At 43.5% G+C, this 21,349-nt stretch overlaps 1 protein-coding gene across 1 annotated transcript in view; it reads left to right on the top strand.

Moving 5' to 3' along the window:
* LOC100620032 (cytosolic phospholipase A2 delta) overlaps positions 1-16,220 on the top strand; it is a 37,926-nt gene extending 21,706 nt beyond the window's left edge. The window contains exons 12-20 of the mRNA XM_056810324.1: positions 2,633-2,769; positions 3,600-3,822; positions 5,721-5,838; positions 7,019-7,156; positions 9,031-9,138; positions 9,321-9,509; positions 9,756-9,919; positions 12,991-13,177; positions 14,903-16,220. Coding sequence (XP_056666302.1) covers positions 2,633-2,769; positions 3,600-3,822; positions 5,721-5,838; positions 7,019-7,156; positions 9,031-9,138; positions 9,321-9,509; positions 9,756-9,919; positions 12,991-13,177; positions 14,903-15,120 — 1,482 coding nt within the window. The 3' untranslated portion in view covers positions 15,121-16,220. The remainder of the gene's footprint in view (positions 1-2,632; positions 2,770-3,599; positions 3,823-5,720; positions 5,839-7,018; positions 7,157-9,030; positions 9,139-9,320; positions 9,510-9,755; positions 9,920-12,990; positions 13,178-14,902) is intronic.
* Positions 16,221-21,349: the final 5,129 nt, after the last annotated feature.

Genomic DNA, 21,349 nt, shown 5'->3' with positions numbered 1-21,349 from the left:
GAATTTACATTTTACCAGGGGAAACAAGAAGCATTTGTTGTTTTGTCATTTCAGCTGTGCCAGCCTATTTCTGACCCCTTTGGGGATTTTCTTGGCAGAGACACTGGAGGGGTTGGCCATTTCCTTCTCTGGATCATTTGACAGATGAGGAAACTGAGGCAAACAGTATTAAATGATTTGCCAAGGGTCACACAGATAATAAATATATAATAGGCCAGAGTTGAACTCTGGAAGATGAGTCTTCCAGACTCTAGGCCTGGTGCTCTAACTGTTGTGCCACTTAACTGTCCCAAATAATAGGTATACATCTGAGTAAACCAAATAATTTGGGGGATAAAGCACCAGCAGCTAGAGGTGGGAGTCCACATGAAGAAAAAGATTCAGAAAAGTTATTTTTGTATTATAATTTTTAAAAATTAATGGGCAGGAGCAACTAGAGCCAGACCTAGAGATGGGAAGTCCTTGGATAAAATCTAACCTCAGACACTTCCTAGTTGTGTGACCCTGGGCAAGTCATTAACCTCCGTGCCCTAGCCCTTACTGCTCTTTTACCTTTGAACCAATGCACAGTATTGATTCTAAGATGGAAGGTAAGAGTTTTTTTTAAAAAATGAAAGCTAAGGGGAAGATTTTATATTTGTTCCTGGAGGAGAGAGTAATTTATTGAAAGGTAGTGGTGGTGATATGATCAGATCAGAAAGATCACTGACAGTTAAGTGTAGAAAGATTTGAGTCGAGGAGACTAAACAGCAGCTATTACAATTGTCTAAATGTGAGATGATACGGGTCTCATCAGAGTGGGTACTCTGGTCAGAGAAGTGTCAGAGAAGAGAAGGGAATTTATATTAATTTAATTTAGCAGATCTTTTAACCCCAGGGAACAAAAACAAAAATAACAAGCTATAATTGGGGCAGCAATGTGGCTCAATGGAATGATTGAGATCTAGGCCAATAGACAGGAAGTCTTGGGTTCAAATCTAGCCACAGACACTTTCTAGCTATGGGATCCTGAGCAAATCACTTAAATCAATTACCTAGCCCTTTCTACTCTTCTGCTTTGAAACCAACGATGAGTATCTATTCTAAGACAGAAGATAATACTTTAAAAAAATTAATGAGCTCTCCCTCCATTCCCCAGCCCCAACCCTGACTGGGAAAAGGCACAAACACACACACACACACACACACACACACACACACACACGATCTTTAGAATAGATATACATAATCAAACAAAAAAAATTCCACATGAACTATGTTAAAAAATGTATCTCATTCTGTATCTAACATACGACTGCCATACTTTTGTGACATAAGAAAGGACAAAAGGAACCATTCCAGAGGAACCTGGGAACACCTGTATCAACTGATGCAGACTCAGAGAGGGTAAAAATTTCAGAGGGAGTAAGCAGCAAAGATGGGATTCAAACCTGCATCTTCTGACTGGATCCGATAGACTTTCTGGTGGACTGTTCTTCTTTCTTCTATGGCCATAGATGGATTGGTTCATGCCTTTGGTATAAGCACTTAGGGCTATAAATTTTCCACTGAGTACTGCTTTGGCTATATCTTATATGTTTTGATATGATGACTCCTCATTGTTACTCTCTTCAAAGAAATCAATGATTGTTTCTATGATTTGTTCTTTGACCCACTGTTTTGAAGAATTAGATTATTTAATTTCTGATTAATTTTTAATTTGCCTTTCCATGTGGTTCATGCCTTTGGACCTCAGCTTCTTTAGTGGCAATGTGTGAAATGGACAAGATCATCTCTGAGGTCTCAAAGACCTGATAATAATCACCAGAGCTACCTCTCAGGCTGTTTTAAAAAAAAATCTTTGTGTCAAATGATGTTATTCCTTTAGGCAGAGGACTCAGGAGTAATTGAAAGAAAGATCTCAGGCTTAGGACTCTGGAGGCCTAGATTTTGTTCCAAATTCTTTGAGACTCCTACTATGAGTCCCTTTCCCTTGAGAATCAGAGCAAACCCAAAACTGGGAGAGCATTTCAATCCCTAGGGAATAATTGAGCAACCTATACAGTTTTTCTTTGTCTCTTATGACTTTCTGAGATTCTCTTGATTTGATGACTTCCATATGCATTGTATGGAGGAAAGGGTTCTGGCTTTGGATCCTGGATTCAAATGCTGCCTCCAAGACTTTCTTACTCAAGTGCAACCTTGGGCAAGTCACTTAAAAACCTTTTTCTGACTCAGTTTCCTCATATGAAAAATATGGGAATTGGCCCCTGAGAGAACTGCTCTGCATTTATGATCTCATGATGTGGGGCAACTAGTGGATAGCTTGCTGGACTTGGAATCAGGAAGACTCAATTTAATGAATTCAAATCTGGCTTCAGACACTCCCTGGCTATGTGACCCTGGGCAAATCACTTAACCTTTTTTGCCTCAGTTTTCTCAATTGTAAAATGAATTGGAGAAAGAAATGGCTAATCACTTCAGTATTTTTGCTAAGAAAATTTTCCCCAAAGTCAGTCAGACATGACTGAAATGACTGAATAATCTGGGTTTAAATCCTACTTCGGACACTTAACTACCTCAGGCAAATTGCCAACTCTTCCTGAGCCTCAGTTTCTGCCTGTGTTGTGTCTGTTCTCAATGATGGTTACAGGTGCCAGTCATTGGAGTCATGGCCATTGGGGGAGGGGCTAGAGCGATGACATCTCTATATGGCCATCTCTCTGCCCTCAAGAAACTAGATCTCCTGGACTGTGTGACCTACATAAGTGGCACTTCAGGATCTACCTGGTAAGGCTCCTGCAGGGAAACCGGGGGGTTACATGTAGAAGGGTGGCATGGAGGGTGAAGAAATTAAGGGGGGGGGTAAGGGATAGCACAGTGGATAGAGTTCCAGGACTGAAGTCCTTTGTTTAAATCTGATCTGAGACACTTCCTAATTGTGTGACCCTGGGCAAGTCACTTAACCCCCATTGCCTGGCCTTTATTACTCTTGTGCCTTGGAACCAATATATAGTATTGATTCAAAGAAGGAAAGCAAGGACTTTAAAAAAATAAATGGAGGGTGGGTTTAAGGGAAATGGCCTTGGGCAGAGATGGTGTGGGAACAAATTTTGTGATCTGCGGGGCAACAGGGTAAAAACCTCCCAAATTCTCATCCTTGAATATTTCTCTCACAGTTTATCACAGCATCTAAAATTTTGCTATAGAAATTCATTCCTTTGAATGGAATTCCTAAAAGATTTTTATAGTGTTTTCAACTCTTTGTTTAAAAACTCATCCTAGGGGCATCTAAGTGGCTTGGAACAGATACTTAGTGCCAGTTCTAAGACAGAAGGCAAGGGTTTAAGAAAAAGTAAATAAAAAATAAAAATACTCATTTTAAGGGGTCTGAACTTAAGATTTGTTTTTGTTTTTTTCAACTCTTACCTTTCATCTTAGAATCAGCACTGTGTATTGATTCTAAGGCAGAAGAATGGTAAGGGTTAAGCAATGGGGGTTAAGTGACTGAGGATGAATTTGAACCCATTACTTCCCATCTCTGGGCTTGACTTTCAATCCATTGAGCCACAAGGTATATCCTGAATTCAAGGTGTCCCTCTCATCCTTTCACCCATCAGGGCTTTGGCTAGCTTGTACCAGGATCCCGAATGGTCACAGCAAGACCTGAAGAAGTTCATCAGCCATGCCCGAGAGCACATGACCAAAAGCAAGTTGGGTGCCTTCTCTCTGGGCAACATGAAGGGGTACTATCAGGAGCTACAACGTCGGGCTGAGGAGGGGCGCCCCCCATCCTTTGTCGACCTATGGGCTCTAGTCCTGGAGTTCCTGTTATACGGCAAGGTGAGGTCCAGCTGCGAGCTTTTGCTTATACACAAAGATGCTTGGGTGTGTATGGATGGGTACGTTTATGTGGATTCACATTGCACAATTTTGTGAACTCACCAGGCTATTCATCGATAACCATTTATTTAGCTTCTCCCATGTGTCTTCCTGACCCCAGCCTTACCTAACCACTGCCCCATCTCACTGTCCTTATCAAGAACTTAATATGTGCCAGTTTTGTACCATGCAGAATGTTGTGGATAAAAAGAAACTGGGGGAGGGGGTTTCATTTATAGAAGAGAAGCCTCTGGGGGATGCATGGGAGCTAACCCAGAAGCCTTCAAAGGACATGGATAAAGGACTAGATAGATTTATTCTTCCTGGTCCCAGAGGATAGAACTAAGCACAATGGGTAGAAATAATAAAGAGGTGAATGTAGGACTGATATCAAGGCAAACTCCCTAACAATTATAGCTGTTAAAAAATATGGAAGGAGGGCAACTAGGGAGCAGAGTGGATAGAGGACCAGGCTTGGAGACAGGAGGTCCTGGGTTCCAATCTGACCTCAGACATTTCCTAGCTTGGTGACCCTGGGTAAGTAACTTAACCTCAGTTGCCTAGCCTTTATTGCTCTTCTGACTTGGAACCAATATTCAGTGTTGATTCTATTTCAGAAGGTAAGGATTTAAAAATATATATCCATATGTGTGTATGTCAGCTAGGTTGCTAAGTGGTTAGAGTGCCTGGTCTAGAGACAGGAGATCCTGGGTTCCAATCTAGCTCAGACACTTCCTACCTGTGTGACCCTGGGCTAGTCACTTAACCCTGATTGCCCAGCCCTTACTGCTTTTCTGCATTGGAACCAATGCCCAGTATCCATTCTACAAGAGAAGATGAGGGTTTAAATATATCTAGGGAATTGGGCTGCCTTGGGAGCTAATGTGTTCCCCCTTATTCAAGGCCTTTCAGCACAGGCAGGATGACCACATGTCAGGAATATTGGAGAACAGAATCTTGCTAAGGGACAGGTGGAAGGAGGAGGCCTCTGAGGCCCCTCCAGTGCTGAGATTCTGGGACTCTGACTTTGTCTTGTCTGGGCTTCCTCCAGCTTCTTATGTATAAAATGTGGGTGTTGCACTAGGTCACCAGGGTCCCTTCCAGGGGTCATGTTTTGATTGAATTTCAAGTGGTCATCCTGCTGCAAATGACTTTGGAGGTTGGGAAGAACAATTATTAGGAACTGAAAAAAGTTCTTCCTACTTCAGGATCTCTGGGCTTCCTGGAAGAGGGGAAACTTGAAGAATGATTTGATAAAGGGAGAAGCATCTATTTAAATAAAAAACTGCAACTCCATCTCCTCATGAAGCTTATATTTTATATTAGGGTCCTATTTCCCCCAAACACCAGCAGATAGGGAAAGGAGTCTATTTTGGGGTGAAGGGTTAGAGGTATCTCTCCTCTCCATTTTGTTGAAGGAATTCTGTTATTCAGACTAAGGAAGAGGATGGATTAAGGGGAGAGGGAGGGCCCCTTCAATCAGATTCTACTCTCTAGCCTTATCCTCTTAGTAGTTTGAGAGGAGATCCAGTGAAGGGCCCCACCATAGATATGACCCCAGGGTTTTGGTTTTCCCTTTGTAGAGTTGACTTCCCAGTCATTTTTTTAAACCCTTATCTTCCGCCTTGGAATCAATACTGTGTACTGGTTCCAAGGCAGAAGAGAGATAAGGGCTAGGCAATGGGGGTTAAGTGACTTGCCCAAGGTCACATAGCTAGGAAGTGTCTGAGGCCACATTTGAACCCAGGACCTTCTGTCTATGGGTCTGGTTCTCAATCTACTGAGCTATCCAGCTGCCCCCTGTGTGTTTGTTTGTTTGTTTGTTTGTTTGTTTAACTAAACTACTTTTCTCTGTCTAGGCAATGGAGCACAAGTTGTCCGATCAGAGGGCCTCCTTGGAGCAGGGTCAGAATCCTTTGCCTCTGTACCTTGGTCTGAACGTCAAAGAGAACAATCTGGAGACCCTGGACTTCAAAGGTAAAATACCCTCAATCGAGGCCTTCTGCTCCCTCAAATCTAAATAGTCTGAGGTCTTCCTCAATCTCAGCTCTGAGCTCTGCTCCCACAGACACACAATCATCTGGCTTCTAGTAAGAGTTGGTCCTAGATTGGGCACTGTCCTTGGTGCTGAGGGGACAAAACTGAAACTGGCCTCGGGGAGCTGCCATTCTGACATTGGGAGAGATAGCATGCATGTACATTCGTGGGTACAGAACAGATATACAATGAATACAGGTGAATTTGGGGACAAGAGCACCTGCACTGGGGGGAAGAAATAGATAAAACCCGGTGGAATTGCTCGTTGGCTCCGGGAGCAGAGCAGGGAGAGAATACAAATCATATAACCATGGGAAAATAGTTTAAATTAATTAAATAAATAAACAAATGTTTAAAAAAGACAAAAGGATCAATGAAATAAATGTATAAAGGGGAAAAAAAGAAAACCATTTTGCCAGCAATGTGGAGGCAGGATTAGAGACAGGAGAAATTTATGGCAGAGAGACCAAGTGGGAGGCTATTGCAAGAGCTCAGGTGAGACTGGAGCAGTCAGGGAGCTCAGTGGATTGAGAACTAGGACCAGAGATGGGAGGTTCTGAGTTCAAATCTGCCCTCAGACGTTTCCTAGTTGTGTGACCCTGGGCAAGTCACTTAACCCCCACTGCCTAGCTCTTACTGATCTTCTGCCCTAGAACCACCAATACACAGTATTGATTCTAAAACGGAAGGCAAGGGTTTTGTGTTTTTTGTTTTTTTTTAATATTTCAGGTGAAAAGCAATAAGGGCTTGAACTAGGGTGGTATCCACATTCACACCGGCACCCACATCCTCCTTCTTCCCTCTTTTCTACAACACACACACACACACACACACACACACACACACACACACTCACTCACTCACTCACTCACTCATTCTGCAAGGCAGGCTAATAGATTGTAAAGCTTTCCATGGCCTGGGGATGTGTGTGGGGAGAGACAGAGTGCTCAGCCCTGGCGTCCTCAATATCCTCTGGGCAAACTGCTATCTAACTGCCCCCGCTAGGCGGAAGGAGACTATGGGGAGCGGGTCCAGCTGCCCAGTAGCCGGGCCGTTGTCCAGCCTGCACAGTACCCCTTCCCCTCTCCCCTTACCCGTCTGCCCCTCCGTCCTTATACAGAATGGGTGGAATTCTCTCCCTATGAGATCGGCTTCCTGAAGTACGGGGCCTTCATCCCCTCTGAGCTTTTCGGTTCCGAGTTCTTCATGGGACGGCTGATGAAGAGGCTCCCGGAGTCGAGGATCTGCTTCCTAGAAGGTGGGTGCTGCGACGCTGAATTCAGGACCCGCCAGGAAGGGATTTCTCTCCAGGCACAAGGGGGTGGTGGTGGTCTTGAACCGGACCCCATCTTTCGGGACTGTCTTTAGGTTGGGGCCAGGGCAGGATGGGGAGGTGAGGGAAGGAAGGAGCTTTTCCAAGAAAAAGGCTAAAGCTGGATCTCTTTCCCAGCCGCCTGGCCATGGTCCTCGCCCCAGAGAGTGGAAGGGGCAGTGGAAGGGGCAGCGGACGGGGCTCCTTCTGACGCGCCATGTCCCTGATACTGTCTACACAGTGGTGGTGGTGGGAAAGGGACAAGCTTCCCGTCTAAAAGGGAGGGAAAGACGCCAGCACAAATACTTAAAATACTCAATATTACTTGGGAAGTACATTAAAAATGACAAAACAAAATGGCCCGTGGAGTCTAAGGAGGAAGGTCATCTTGATCAGTCCCGACTTCCTAATAGAGGTGGCCTATGGACTCACATTTATTGATGGTCTCCACAGTATAGTGGAAAGAACTCTGGTCAGAGGGTCTGAGTTCATTTGAGCTTTATTTGCTGTATGACCTTAGCATGTCACTGACTTTGGGCCTCAATTTTCTCTCTTCAAAATGAGGGATTGGATTAGATGGCTTCCAATGACCCTTTCAACTCTATAGTTCTGATGGTATGTACCAGGCATTGAAATACAAAAGATATGAGTCAGGGCAGCTAAGTGGCAGTGTCCATAGAGCTCTAGGGCTGGAGATGGGAGGTCCTGGGTTCAAATGTGGCCTCAGACACTTCCTAGCTGTGTGATCCTGAGCAAATCACTTAAATCCCATTGTCTCTCCCCTATCTCTCTTCTGTCTTGGAATTGGTACTCAATAACAAGACAGAAGTTAAGGTTTTTTATTTTATATTATTTAACAATAAATAATATAATATATTAATGGACTTAATAAAATAACAAATATAGTATACAAATATGTTATAGTTATATGTAATTAATATGTTAGTATTATATATTATACTATATTAACACAATATATTATCATATATGATGTAACATAATTATATATGTACATATATGTGCATATATATATATGAGAGAGAGAGAGAGAGAGAGAGAGAGAGAGAGATTGCAGTGGCTTTTGGTGTGGAAAAGTCAAGTTTCTTCATCTATAAAACAGCGAGTTGGGAATTCTGAAGTTTCTCCCAAATCCTATGACCTGGTTTCAAATCCTACCTCTGACATTTAACCTTGAGCAAGTCATTTACCTTCCCTGGGCCTTGGTTTTATTGCCTATAAAAATGAGGGGGTTGGACAAGATCTCCCCTGAATAGATCCTGTGATTCCTATAGCTCAAGTCAGCCGAGGTCCCAGGGTTCAAGGAAAGCAGTCCAGGAGGAAAGGGAGTTGTCAACATCTAGGAGACCTACTATATTCTAGGAGTCACAAAGCCCAAAGTAGAGAAACAGGATTATTGTTGTTGTTTAGTTGTGTCTGACTCTTTGTGACCCTGTTTGGGGTTTTCTTAGCAAAGATTCTGGAGTAGTTTGACTTTTCCATCTCTAGTTCATTTGACAGATGAGGAAACTGAGGCAAACAGGGTTGAGTGACTTGCCTAAGGTCACATGGCTAGCAAGAGTCAAGAGGCTGGATTTGAACTCAGAAAGATAAATAATCAGCCTGGTTCCAAGGTCAGTACTCTATCTGTTGTGCCACCTAGAGAAACAGAATAGCAGTTCTATTTTCCATCAGGCCATTCTGAATGGCTTGGGGCTGAGTGAGGGGCACGATGGCTTTCCATCGTGCTGTCTGGAAGGGCTTAGAGCCTGCAGCTGACCTTTCCTTCTCTTGGTGGCCGGTTGGTCTGGACCTTCCCTCAGGCCTATGGAGTAACATCTTCTCTGTGAACCTGATGGATACCTGGTATGAACTGACCAGCTCCGAAGAGTCTTGGAAGCAGCATATCCGGGACAAGACCAAAAACATTGGTAGGAAACAGAGACGTTCAGGGGCTGCCTGGAGCTTTGGGAGGGCTCTGGGAGGGGGTCAATAGCCTGTTGGAAGCCTGGGTGTTAGGGTTGGGGAGACTAAAGAGGGAGGAAGAGGGAAGGGATGGAATTTGCCAGGCTCACCGAAGCGTCCCTTTCTTTCTCCGTGTCCCTGGCCACAGAAAAGGAGCCCCTTGGCTCCGGGGGGACCTCCTGGATCGAGATGTCATGGCTGCAGCCCAGAGCGGCCCTCCACAAGGCTCTCCAGGGCCTCTTAACGGGGCGACCCCTTCATCACCGATGCCACAATTTTCTGAGAGGCCTTCATCTGCACCAGGACTACTGTGGCCAGAGGAACTTCTGCACCTGGAGTGGTGAGGGCACAGCCGCTCTTTGCCACCTCAGGAAAACTGCAGACTGAGCCAAAGTCCAAGCTCCTTGTGGGGGTGGGAGAACGTTCTAGGGGCTTCTGGGAGAAGCAAGACTCAAGTCAAGGAGGGCCTCCTTTAGAACTAGGTGCAATGGGCCCTTGGGGGCAGAGGCAGGGCGGAGAGGGCGGGAGGAGGATCTCTGTGTACCCTTGGTTCCTGTTGCTTTGTGCCTAACTTTCATTGTAGGCGGCCTGGATTCTGTCCCCAGCCAGCTGACCCCTCTGGAACCCCAGCTCTGCTTGGTAGATGCCGCCTACTTCATCAACACAAGCTGTCCACTCTTGTTGCGGGCAGGCCGGAGGCCGGACCTCATCCTCTCTTTCAACAATTCTCTCAACTCCCCCTTTGAGGTGCCTCCTCCCAGCCTCTGCCACTTCCCCAGAGACCAAGCCCCCTAGATTCCCTTTGGGGCCCCCCGTCTAACCTCCTTGTCCATCGCTTTCCTGATCTGTGAAACGAAGGGGCTGGACTTGGCAACTACAGTCTTCTAATTCTAAACCAATTCTCCTTTAATTCTATGCCAGCGCAATCTCTCCAAGAGTCATAAAGTGAACGTGGGCAGAACTGGGGACGTTATCCTAATGCCCCAATGCCAACCCTAGGGTTGGGGAGGCAAATGCCCGAACGGCCCACTTTGTGAGTGATATGGCTGCTAAAATGACCAGGGGAGGGGGCAGCTGGGTGGCTCAGTGGATGGAGAGCCAGGTCTAGAGATGGGAGGTCCTGGGTTCAAAGCTGACCACAGATACTTCCCAGCTGTGTGACCCTGTGCAAGTCACTTTGCCTCTGTCTGCCTCAGTTTCCTCCACTGTAAAATGGGAATAATAATAACATCTACCTCTCAGCACTGTTGTGAGAACCAAATGAAATAATAACAGTTAAAGCCTTTAGCACAGTGCTTGGTACATAGTAAGCACTATATAAATGTTAGCAATTATTATCATCATCATTGTTATAAAAATCCAGACAGACATTTATTTGTGTCACCCTGAGCAAATGACTTCCCCTCTTTCTGCCTCAGCTTCTTCTCTTAGGGATAATAATAGTATTTACCTCTCAGGACTGTCATGAGGATCAAATGAGATAATATTTGTAAAAAAGTAATTTAGTAATTTAGGGGCAGCAGCAGTGGCTCAATGGATTGAGAGCCAGGCCTAGAGACAGGAGATCCTGAATTTAAATCTAGTCTCAGATGCTTCTGAGCTGTGTGACCCTAGGCAAGTCACTTAAAACCCATTTCTTATCCTTTACTGCTTGGAATCAATACACGATATTGATTCTAAGGCAGAAGGTAAAGGTTAAAAAAAAAAGGGCTTAGTACAGTGCCTTGCACACAGTAGGAATTTATAAATGCTTTTTTTTTTGGAGGGCAGCTAGGTAGCCCAATGGACTGAGGACTATGCCTGATACTGAGAGGTCCTGGGTTCAAATCTCACCTTGGATACTTTTTGCTGTGTGACCTTAGTCAAGTTACTTAACTCCCATTGCCTAGCCTTACTTCTCTTCTGCTTTGTATCTATTCTATGACAGAAAGTAGATTTCTTTTTTTTTTTTTAAACCTTACCTTTCATCATAGAATCAGTATTGTGTATCAGTTCCAAAGCAAAAGAGCAGTAATGGCTTAGCAATGGGCATGAAGTGATTTGCCCAGGGTCACACAGCTAGGACGTGTTTAATCTAGATTCAAACCCAGGACCTTCTGTCTCTAGGTCTGGCTCTTTAATTCACTGAGCTACCTAGTTTCCCCCTGTGTGTGTGTATGTGCGTGCGTGTGCGTGCGTGCGTGCGTGCGTGCGTGCGTGCGTGCGTGCGTGCGTGTGTGTGTGTGTGTTTTAATTAAAAGAGATTGAGCAATAAGCCAGACCCAAATTCTGTTTTGTGTGCTTGTTTTGTGTGTGTTTTTTTTTAATTGGACCATGATTGACATCTGTCACTTATAGGAGGGATTTAAAGTTTATAAAGCTGGTACCTATTTTATCTCTTTTAATCCTCCCAGCAGCCCTGGGAGTAAATAATTCACATTATTAGGCCCATTTTACAGATTTGGGAAGCTCTGTTGTCTCAAAGAAAGTGGACTTTCTGTTAAGATACGGGTAAATGAGGCAAGATTTGAACCCAGGTCTAATGAGTACAAACCCAACTTCTGACTACCCCACTTGAACCAAACTGAAGACTTTTTTGTTGGTCTTTAAACCAAGTGAATCCGTTTGAGCTGGACTCTAAACCTAGGGATTTTTGAAAATTGTTTAACTAGAATAAAACTGGAGTGTTATATTACTGACTTAACTCAACCTGAAATGGAGCTGATGGCTCCCTAAATGAATCAGAGGATATGGGTTAGAATCCTGGCTCTGCCTTTTATTCCTTGTTTTATTTATTTATTATGTATTATTATTATATAGAATTTAATACAATAAAGTATGTTATAATTTAATTATAAATGTGTAATATGTTCATAATTATATAAATTACATACTTTATACATGATTATAAAACATGAATATAATTTTGAATTATATCATAATTAAATTATAATAAAAAGAATTCATGATAAATTAATAAAACAAGGAATAGAAGGCAGAGCCAGGATTCAAACCCATACCCTGAAATTCACCATTCAGCTGACAAATTTCTATTATATATTATTCATAATTATTTATGTTATTTAATTTTAGAGGTAGCTAAAGTGGCTCAGTGTTGCTGGGCCCAGAGTCAGAAGATCTGAATTCTAAACCAACCTCAGACAAGTCCTAGCTGTGTGTTATTGGGCAAGTCACTTAACCTCCAATTGCTTGACAAAAGGATCCATTGCATTTACTGAAGAAGGAAATGACAAACCAATTCAATATCCTTATCAAGAAAGCCCCATGGATAGCCAGAGGGTTATGAAGTATATAAGTATGGTTCATAGGGTACATGACTGAATCACTAAACAACAACAATTTATTATTAAAAAAAAAAAAGAAAACCTCTTACCTTCCTTCTTAAAATTAATACTTGGGTCTACGGCAGAAGAGTGGTAAGGATTAGGCAATGGAGGGGTTAAGTGATCAGGTTATATAGCTAAGAAGCATCTGATATCAGATTTGAACCCAGGACCTCCCGTCTCCAGGCCTGACTCTCTATCCACTGAGTTACCTAGCTGCCCCCAACAATTTACTTTTGTGATCTTGGACAAACCACTGTCCCTCTCTGGACCTCGGTTTCCACATTTGTAAAATGAGGGCATTGAGCTAGATGTCCTGAGGTATAGAGAGAAGTTCACCCAGGGGACCAAGGTTCATATCCTCTGCCATTCCCTGTTTTCTCTGGCCAATGACTCCCTCTCGGTGGTCCTCAGTTTCCTTCCTTGTCAAGTGAGAAGTTTGGAGATGGTCGCTGGGGTCCCTTTTAGCTCTCACGCTCTGATCCTGTGTCCCAGACGCTGGAGCAGATGGAGATTTACTGTCGAGGGCAGGGCATCCCTTTCCCCAGAGTGGAGCTGAGCCAGGAGGATCGCCAGCAGCCCAAGGAGTGCCATGTCTTCTCCGACCCTGACTGCCCTGAAGCCCCCACTGTGCTGCATTTCCCCTTGGTCAACCTTTCCTTCAGAGAACACTCAGCCCCTGGTAAGCCAGCTCCGATTCCTCCCTGCCCCTTCTGATCCTGGTCTTGTCTCACCCCTTATCAGGAAGGCAGCTTTACTGTCCTGGAGCAAGCAGTTCCTTCAAATGGTGAGGGAGAGGCAGCAGCCTGTCCTGGCCCAGGAAAATGCTCTGCCCAGAGACAGGAAAATGCAGGTTCAAATCTCGCCTCTAATGTAATCAGTTGTGTGGGCCTGGGCAAGTTACTTAAGAAGCTTAGTTTCCTTATCTAAAATGAAAGGATTAGACCACAGAATCCATACATTCTCTACCAGCTCTAAATCTCAGCTGAGCAGAAGAACATGGTTCAGAAATAAGGGTTACAACTCTATCAGAAATAGCTAGGTTGCTCATTAGATAGAGAGCTGGGTTTGGAAACAGGATATCCTGGGTTCAAATCTGCCCTCAGACACTTCCTAGCTATGGGCAAGTCACTTAACCTCCATTGCCTAGCCTACTACTCTTCTGCCGTGAACCAATACTTAGTATCAGCTCTAAGACAGAAGGTAAGGATTAAAAAAAAAAAAGACTCTATCTGATGCTAGGGAGAGGGGCTTTCCCTTCTGGAAGAGACCGTTCTTTCTTAATCGGGCCAGTTAAGCATAGCCAGAGTGGAATTGATCAATTAATGAGCACTTATTTAGGTACCTAGTATGTGCCAAGCACTATGCTAGTTCCAGGGAACACAAAGTTTCCCCATCTAAACTACAAGATCTTGAGGGCAGAGACTTTCACTTTTGGATTCCCAGTAACTGGCACACATATTAGGGCCCTTATCTGTGGAGTATATGTCCCAAGACCTATTATAGTACAGAGCTGAAACTTTGGATATAAATGAAGACTTGCTCTGCTCTCTCTTTCTCTGCTCCTGTCCCTCAGCTCAACATCCCTCTCTCCCCACTCCCCAAACCAACACTTTTAAAAAGTGAGATTAAAAGTGGGGAAAAAAGAATCTATTCTGTCTCAGCTTCTTCTATTCTATTGTTTTCAGCATAGAAGGAAAGAAGAAGCTGAGACAGTTAGAAAAAAAAATGCAAGGGGTTTATTAAGGGATTAGACCAATCCCTACAACAATGATGGTGAACCTTTAAGAGACCAAGTGTCATGCCCCTCCAAGTACTGTGTCCACCCCCACATTACCCACACAGGGGAGGGAAAAAGTGCTCCCATTGGGCTGCTAGGCAGGGGTCAGTGAAGTAAGGAATATCCTCAGCTTGGGTGGAGACAGGGAGGGGAGTGACTCAAGTGCTCTGCTCCCCTCCAGCTCTGTAGCCTGTGAGTTACCCACTTTATCTCCTCTGTGCTCCCACTGGGCTACTAGGCAGAGGAGTAGGTAAAGTGAAAAAATATCCACAAGTGTGGTGGAGAGGGAGAAAGGAGCAGCTCCACCTGAGTCCCTTTGCCTTTCTAGTAATGAACTCTGGTGGGGGGTGGGACTGGTGCCCACAGAAAGCATTCTGTGTGTCCTCTTTTGTACATGTGCCATAGGTTTGCCATCACAGCCCTAGAATCTCCTTCTTAGGGTTTTCCTAATTGAATTCTTAGGAGTTTTATCCTAATTAGATTTTTTGTTTCCTTAATTGGATTTCCAGGGACCTCCCCCCCCCCCCAACTAGCTATCTAGTATCTAGTGCCCAAGAGAAGTACTGTTGGACTTGGGGAAGTTCTCTGTCTTGCTTCTGATCTTTCCATCTCTCACTCATGGGATAGGTGTCAAGCGGAGTCCTGAAGAACTTGCAGCTGGCCAAATAGACCTCAAAGGCTTCCTGTCTCCATATTCCTTGTTTAACATGACATACAGTGAGGATGATTTTGATCGACTGGTTTGCCTTAATGCCTACAATGTTGAGAACAACCACAGTGAGATCCTGAGTGCTCTGAGGTCTGCTCTGAAGCATCGAAAACAGGGAAAACAGTGCCAGCCCTGATGGAACAGAAGAAGGGACAAACCTGGGGAACCAGAAGGCTAGGTTGACTGTGTCCTGAAATCCCTTCAGATACCATCTCTTCCACTCAAGTCACAGTAGGCTAGACAGTTGCTATCCTGACCTGGCTTTGCTTTGACAAAGCCTCTCAGGCCCAGGAAGTTGTCTAGTCAGCACTGTCCATTCGATGGAGAAGCATCCTCACCTGAATCCAAACCAATCTTTCTTGGCTAGACCTGGCACATAAGGCAGCTGACAAAAACTGGTTTCCTTGTCCCCTCTTTGAGCAGCTCTTCCACTCTGACCCATTTTCCATCTGATCATTTTCTTCCTTGTGCAGAATGAATTTTATATGTAGGTTGGGGGAATTGGACCTGGGTTATGAGTATGGGGACTACTTGATTGAATGTTAGAGACCTGTAACTAGGGCAAGATGCTCAGTGCTTTGCCCCAAGGCAATGAATTTAGAGGGTGCTAAATTTAGAGAACCTCCACAGCAGTGTAGAAACTGGAGTTTAACACCCTGTAAGTTAAAACGGGAGGCTAATGGGGGTGTGCTGGTTTGAACTCTTCCTCACCATTACTTTCTCTGAAGCCACCCCATGCTATTGTGCTGGGGCCTTTGTCTCCCCATAATGGGAAAGCATTCTGGTCTTTTGGTTACTTGTATGTTTCATACTTCTTACCCACAGGGTACATTTGTGTAATTTTACATAGTTCATACTTACCCTAGCTGGAAAAATTCTTAGTTATGGCTTTGAATCAGAGGCACTAGTTGGACAAGTACCAGGACTTCAGTGAAGATCTTAGCAATCAATCAAATCAAAAGCATTTTGACAATACAAATTTTGGGAATACAAACATAAAGAATAAAACAGTTCTTGTCCAAAATGAGTGTATATTTTAATGAGAGAAACAAGTTCACACAAAAAAAGAAGTAGATTTCAGTTTAATGCAAAGAAAAGCATCTTAATTATTGCTGCCGATCAAATGACAAGCATTTATTAAGGGCTGCTATGCTAAGGATTGGGGATACAAAGACAAAAAAAAATCAAATAATCCCTGCCCTCAAGGAGCATACATTTAAGGGGATAGGGCAGCATGCACATAAATTAAAAAAACCTAGAAAATATTTGTAAAAGAAATAAATGGGAGGGAGGGGGACACTAGTTTGGGAGGAATCAGGAAATGGTTCATGCAAAAGGTAGTGCTTGAGCTGAATCTTGAAGGATTTTGTCACGAAGTGGAATGTGATGCCTTTGGGAAGTGATGGGATTCCTATCATCTGAAATCTTCAAATGAAGGTGAATGATCATTTGTTGGGGAAATTGTAGAAGGATTTCCTGGTCTGAGACATCACAAACATAACATCTTCAAAATTAAGCTCATTGTCTTCCTCCTTTCCTTTCCTTCCTTCTCTCCTCCCTCCCTCCCTCCCTTCCTTCCTTCCCATTTTTTTTTTCTGAAACTAGGTCCCCCTACCTAGCCCAAGTTTGAAGTATAGCAACCACTCCTGAACTGTGAGCTGTTTCTGCCCTGGGCTGCTTAGCCCCTGCTTAGACAGTTTGATGTCCCTTGATTCAAAGGGAGTCGCCCTATTGGTGTTAGGCTTAATGCAGACTCCCTAGCTGATTTAACTCACTGTCACTCAGAATTTTGAGGCTCAAAAGATACACTCATCTCAGCCTCCCTAGTAGCTGGGATTACAGGCAAAACCACTACCCACTAGGCAATTCATTATCTTCCTCTTCTCCCCCCACAAATCATCTTTTTCCAAACTTCTCTATTTCTGTTGAAAGTATCACCATCTCCCCCCCCCCCCCTTAAACCCTTACCTTCCATCTTAGAATCAATACTATTAGTTCCAAAGCAGAAGAGAAGTAAGGGCTAGGCAATGGGGGTTAAGTGACTTGCCCAGGATCACACAGCCAGGAACTGTCTAAGATTCACATTTGAACCCAGGACCTCCCATCTCTAGTCCTGGCTCTTGATCCACTGAACCACCCAGCTGCCTCAAGGATTCCCATCTTTCCAGGCTCCCAGTTTCATAACATCAGTATTAACTTTAATTCCTCACTCTTTCTAGTCTCACATATCCAATCAGTTGCCAAATCTTACCATTTCTACCACTATAACATCTCTCCTCTGATCCCTTCTCTCAACAGCTACCATCTTAGTTTGAGCCCCCATCCCTTCTTTGCTTGATTATTTTGACAGCCTCTTAATAACCCTCTTTAATTCATCTCTTCCTACCCCAGTCTATCCTCTGCCTGTCTACCAAAGCTATTTTTTGACTTTGCCATTCCCCCTACTCAGCCAACTCCTAATTGAACATATAAACCCAAGTCTGGTTTTTAAAGGAAGGAAAGAAAAAATCAATAATTCAATATCTCCTTTGTACCAGGCACTCTGGTAAGCACTTTACCATAACCCTGGGAGGTAAGTGCTCTTATTATCCCCATTTATAGTTGAGGAAGCTGAAGCAGTTGGAAGTTACATGTCTTACCCAGTGTTACATAACCAGTAAGTGGCAAGATTTAAACTCAAGACTTCCTGACCCTAGGTTCAGGGCTCTGTCCACTGCACCATCTTGTAGCCACTACACAATCTGACCCCAACTTTAATCTTTCCAGATTCAATGAGCATTATTCTCTGTCCTGTTAGAAATAAATCTCTGGGCCATCATTGTCATAAGTTAAAACTGGAGGTCTCACAAAGACCAGGTTTAGATATTCAACAGTGTGTACAAATAAGGATTTGTAACATTTGATATGAAGTCTTAAATTCCAGTACAAGATTAAGATAAGACAATTTAATTAATCATCCAGAACTCTCATACTACTTCTGGGAGGGATTGGGTCAAAGTAACCTCTCTTGGCCATAATACTCTGGGGACCCTCTAGTTGGCAGAAACCTTCACGGGATCATTCAACACTTGGACATGCCAAGGTTGCTCTCTCTCTCTCTCTCTCTCTCTCTCTGTCTCTCTGTCTCTCTCTCTCTCTCTCTCTCTCTCTCTCTCTCTCTGTCTCTCTCTGTCTCTCTCTCTCTCTCTCTTTCTTCTCTTTCTCTCTGTGTGTGTCTCTCTCTCTTTCTATCTCTCCCTCCCTCCCTCCTCTCTGTCTGTCTCTCTCTATTCTCTCATCTCTCTCTCCCTCCTCTATCCACTCACCAGTCCCAGTGAACCCAGCTCCTTCTGTGTGGTTTCAGCTTCTCTAGATAACTACACAGACCTAAATGTTTATTTCTCCAACAGAAGCTCTTAATATTGTTAGTTGCTATAATATTCTTATATACCAAATTCTCTCCTTTCTAATACTATGTTTAATATTCTGTTATTATAACTGATGTCTTATACACACAGTGTAATAATTGTGTTTAACTCTTTCTAAAAAACGTAGTTGCTCTTGCCTATCTACAGGATTTTATGTGATCACTTGGTTCATGATCAATAATATAAAACCAATAAAACAACCATTTCCCTTTCAGTCCTACACTTTTCAATCCAGCCAGATTGACCATCTTTCTGATCTTCCCATGAAACACTCCATCTTCCATCTTCCATCTTCCAGTCTTTGGACTGACTATCTCCTATTCCAGAGATTCTGTCCTTCCTCTTTTCTAAGGGACCCAGAGCCCCTCTCTCTCCAAGACTCACTCCAGTGTTAGCTTCTCTGAAGTCTTTCCAGTTCTCCCCAACTGCTAGTGTCTTCTCTCCCACTCCATCTTGAATTGAATGATTTTGTATATACTGTATAAACATATATATATATATGTATGTATGTATGTACTTCTTATATCCCCCATTAAAACGTAATCCCCTTGCATGGAAAGATTGTTCCATTGTAGCCCCCATATTCTTGTTTTTTGGTGGTCTCAGTTGTGCTTAACTATGACTATGACTGCATTGGGGGTTTTCTTGGTAGAGACACTGGAGTGGTTTACCTTTTCCTTCTTCACCTCATTTTACAGATGAGGAAACTGAGGCAAACAGGGTGAAGTGATTTGCCCAGGATGAAACAGCTAGTAAGTGTTTGAGGCCTGATTTGGACTACTTGTCAAGGAAGTAGGATGATGCAAGGGAAAAAACCAGTAGAATCTGTCCTCAGACACTTAGCTAGGTGACCTTGGGCAAGTCACTTAACCACCATTGCTTAACCCTTACCACTCTTCTGCCTTAGAATCAATATAGTATTTAAAATTTTTAAAGATTTTGAAACCCTTGCCTTCCATTTTAGAATTAACACTGTGTCATATAATGGCTCTATATGTACAGAAATATTTATAGTAACTCTTTCAATGGTGGCAAAGAATTAGAACCTAAGAGAATATCCATCAATTGGGAAATGGCTGAATACATCATGGTATTTGAATTTGATGGAATACATTGGATTATAAGAAATGATGAAGGGTATGGTTTCAGAGAAATATGGAAAGATTCAATGAAATGCTGCAAAGTGAGGTGAGCAAGACCAGAAGGACAATTTCATAATAACAATAAGGTTGTGAAGACAAACAACACTGAAAGATTTAGGAACTCTAATCAATGCTGTGACCACCCGAAATTCCAGCCAGAGGCATCTTGATGGACCATGCTATTCACCTCCAGATAGAGATGTGATGAACTCAGAGTGCAAAGAGAAGCCCATTTTTCTTTTGGACGTGGCTAATAAAGGAATTTGTTTTGTTTGACTTTACATATTTGTAAATTGTAATAGTTTTTTTTTTTAATTTTTGCTTTCTCAATGTAAAGGGACATGGAAAAAAAAGGGGGGCAGCTGGGTGGCTCAGTAGATTGAGAATCAGGCCTAGAGATGGGAGGTCTGGCCTCAGACACTTCTCAGCTGTGTGATCCTGGATAAGTCACTTAATCTCCATTGCCTAGCCCTTACCACTCTTCTGCCTTGGAACCAATACACAGTATTGATTACAAGAGGGAAGGTAAGGGTTAAAAAAAAAAGGACATAGGAGTAAGAAAATTTGGAAGTGAAAATAAAATTGAATTAAAAATTAAAATCAAATTTGGCAAATGAGAGAGAAAAAAGAGAGGGAGAGAGAAAAGGAGGGAAGGTCAGAAGAGGAAGGTGGGAGTGAGGAAGGAGAGAGAGAGATGGGAGGGCAGAGAGGAGAGAGACACAGAGAGGCAGAGGAGAGAGAGAGAGAGAGAGAGAGAGAGAGAGAGAGAGAGAGAGAGAGAGAGAGAGAGAGAGAGAGAGAGAGAGTGAGAGAGAGAGAGAGAGAGATTCTAGTATGGTGCTGGGAGTTGGATTAGATCACCTGTAAATTCCCATCCCATTCTAAGAATCTATGATATTCCTCCTTCAGAGATTCTATTTTTCTAGTCTCAGAGAGCCTCTCTCCTCCAGAAAAAAACCTAGTTAGTTAGATAAAGGCAATCAGCATTTTTTCAGTTTCAGCATTAGTAGGAATCTGGGTTTCTTCTTTTCAATCATGTCTCTTTTGCCTTTGTTTCTGTTTCTTAATATCTCTCTTCTCCTCCCATTTTAAATTCCTCTTTCTTTGCAAAGGCATTTATTAAGTGTTTCTTATTTGCCCTTCCCTACGGGTTATGAGTTTCGGGTAAGGTAAAGATAAGAGGCCACAAAAAGAACAGAGAAAATCTCTAACTCTGAGAGTTTATAGTTATGTCAGGGAGGGTTCTTGACTGGCCCTAGACTTGGGGTGGGCCCTCAGAACAATGCCTGGGGCTAAAGGCCTCTCCTAGGCAAAGCTGGCTCTGGGCATGGATGGGTAAGTCAAGACTGGCATTAAAATGTCGACTTCCAGAGATGGTGTGTTTGTGGGGGAGACCTTTGCAGAGAAAGTTTCCTGGCCTGAACCAGGTGCTTCCTCTTCTGTCTTTAGGTATGTACTAATGGTCCTGGAGCCTTTTTCCTGGTCTTCCTCTTCACTCCCCACCTCCGCCATTTTTTGTGTTTCAGTTCTGTCCTCTGCTCATTGACTGTAACACCCTGGGTCCACCCAGCCTAACTAAAGGGTGTGAAATGTGGCGCATTCTCCCCTGTTCAGTTTGAGGACTGCTATTCTGAGTCCCACACTGAGCCTGCCCTCCCCTGAGGGAGATTGAAGGTGATTGCATCAAGGCACTTCCTTCAGCTGTGGGGGCCAGAGCTCCCAGAACAGCTGTAATTATGGAAGAGACAGGAAGGGCCCCAACAGGTTGTTCAACCCTCTGCAACAGGCTGACGGGGCGCTCTCTGTGCACGCTACT

Source organism: Monodelphis domestica, chromosome 1 (genome assembly GCF_027887165.1).
Source record: "Monodelphis domestica isolate mMonDom1 chromosome 1, mMonDom1.pri, whole genome shotgun sequence".
Lineage (NCBI taxonomy): Eukaryota > Metazoa > Chordata > Mammalia > Didelphimorphia > Didelphidae > Monodelphis > Monodelphis domestica.
The sequence above is the reverse complement of the archived record's forward strand: the minus strand, read 5'-3'. Positions and strand labels throughout refer to the sequence as shown.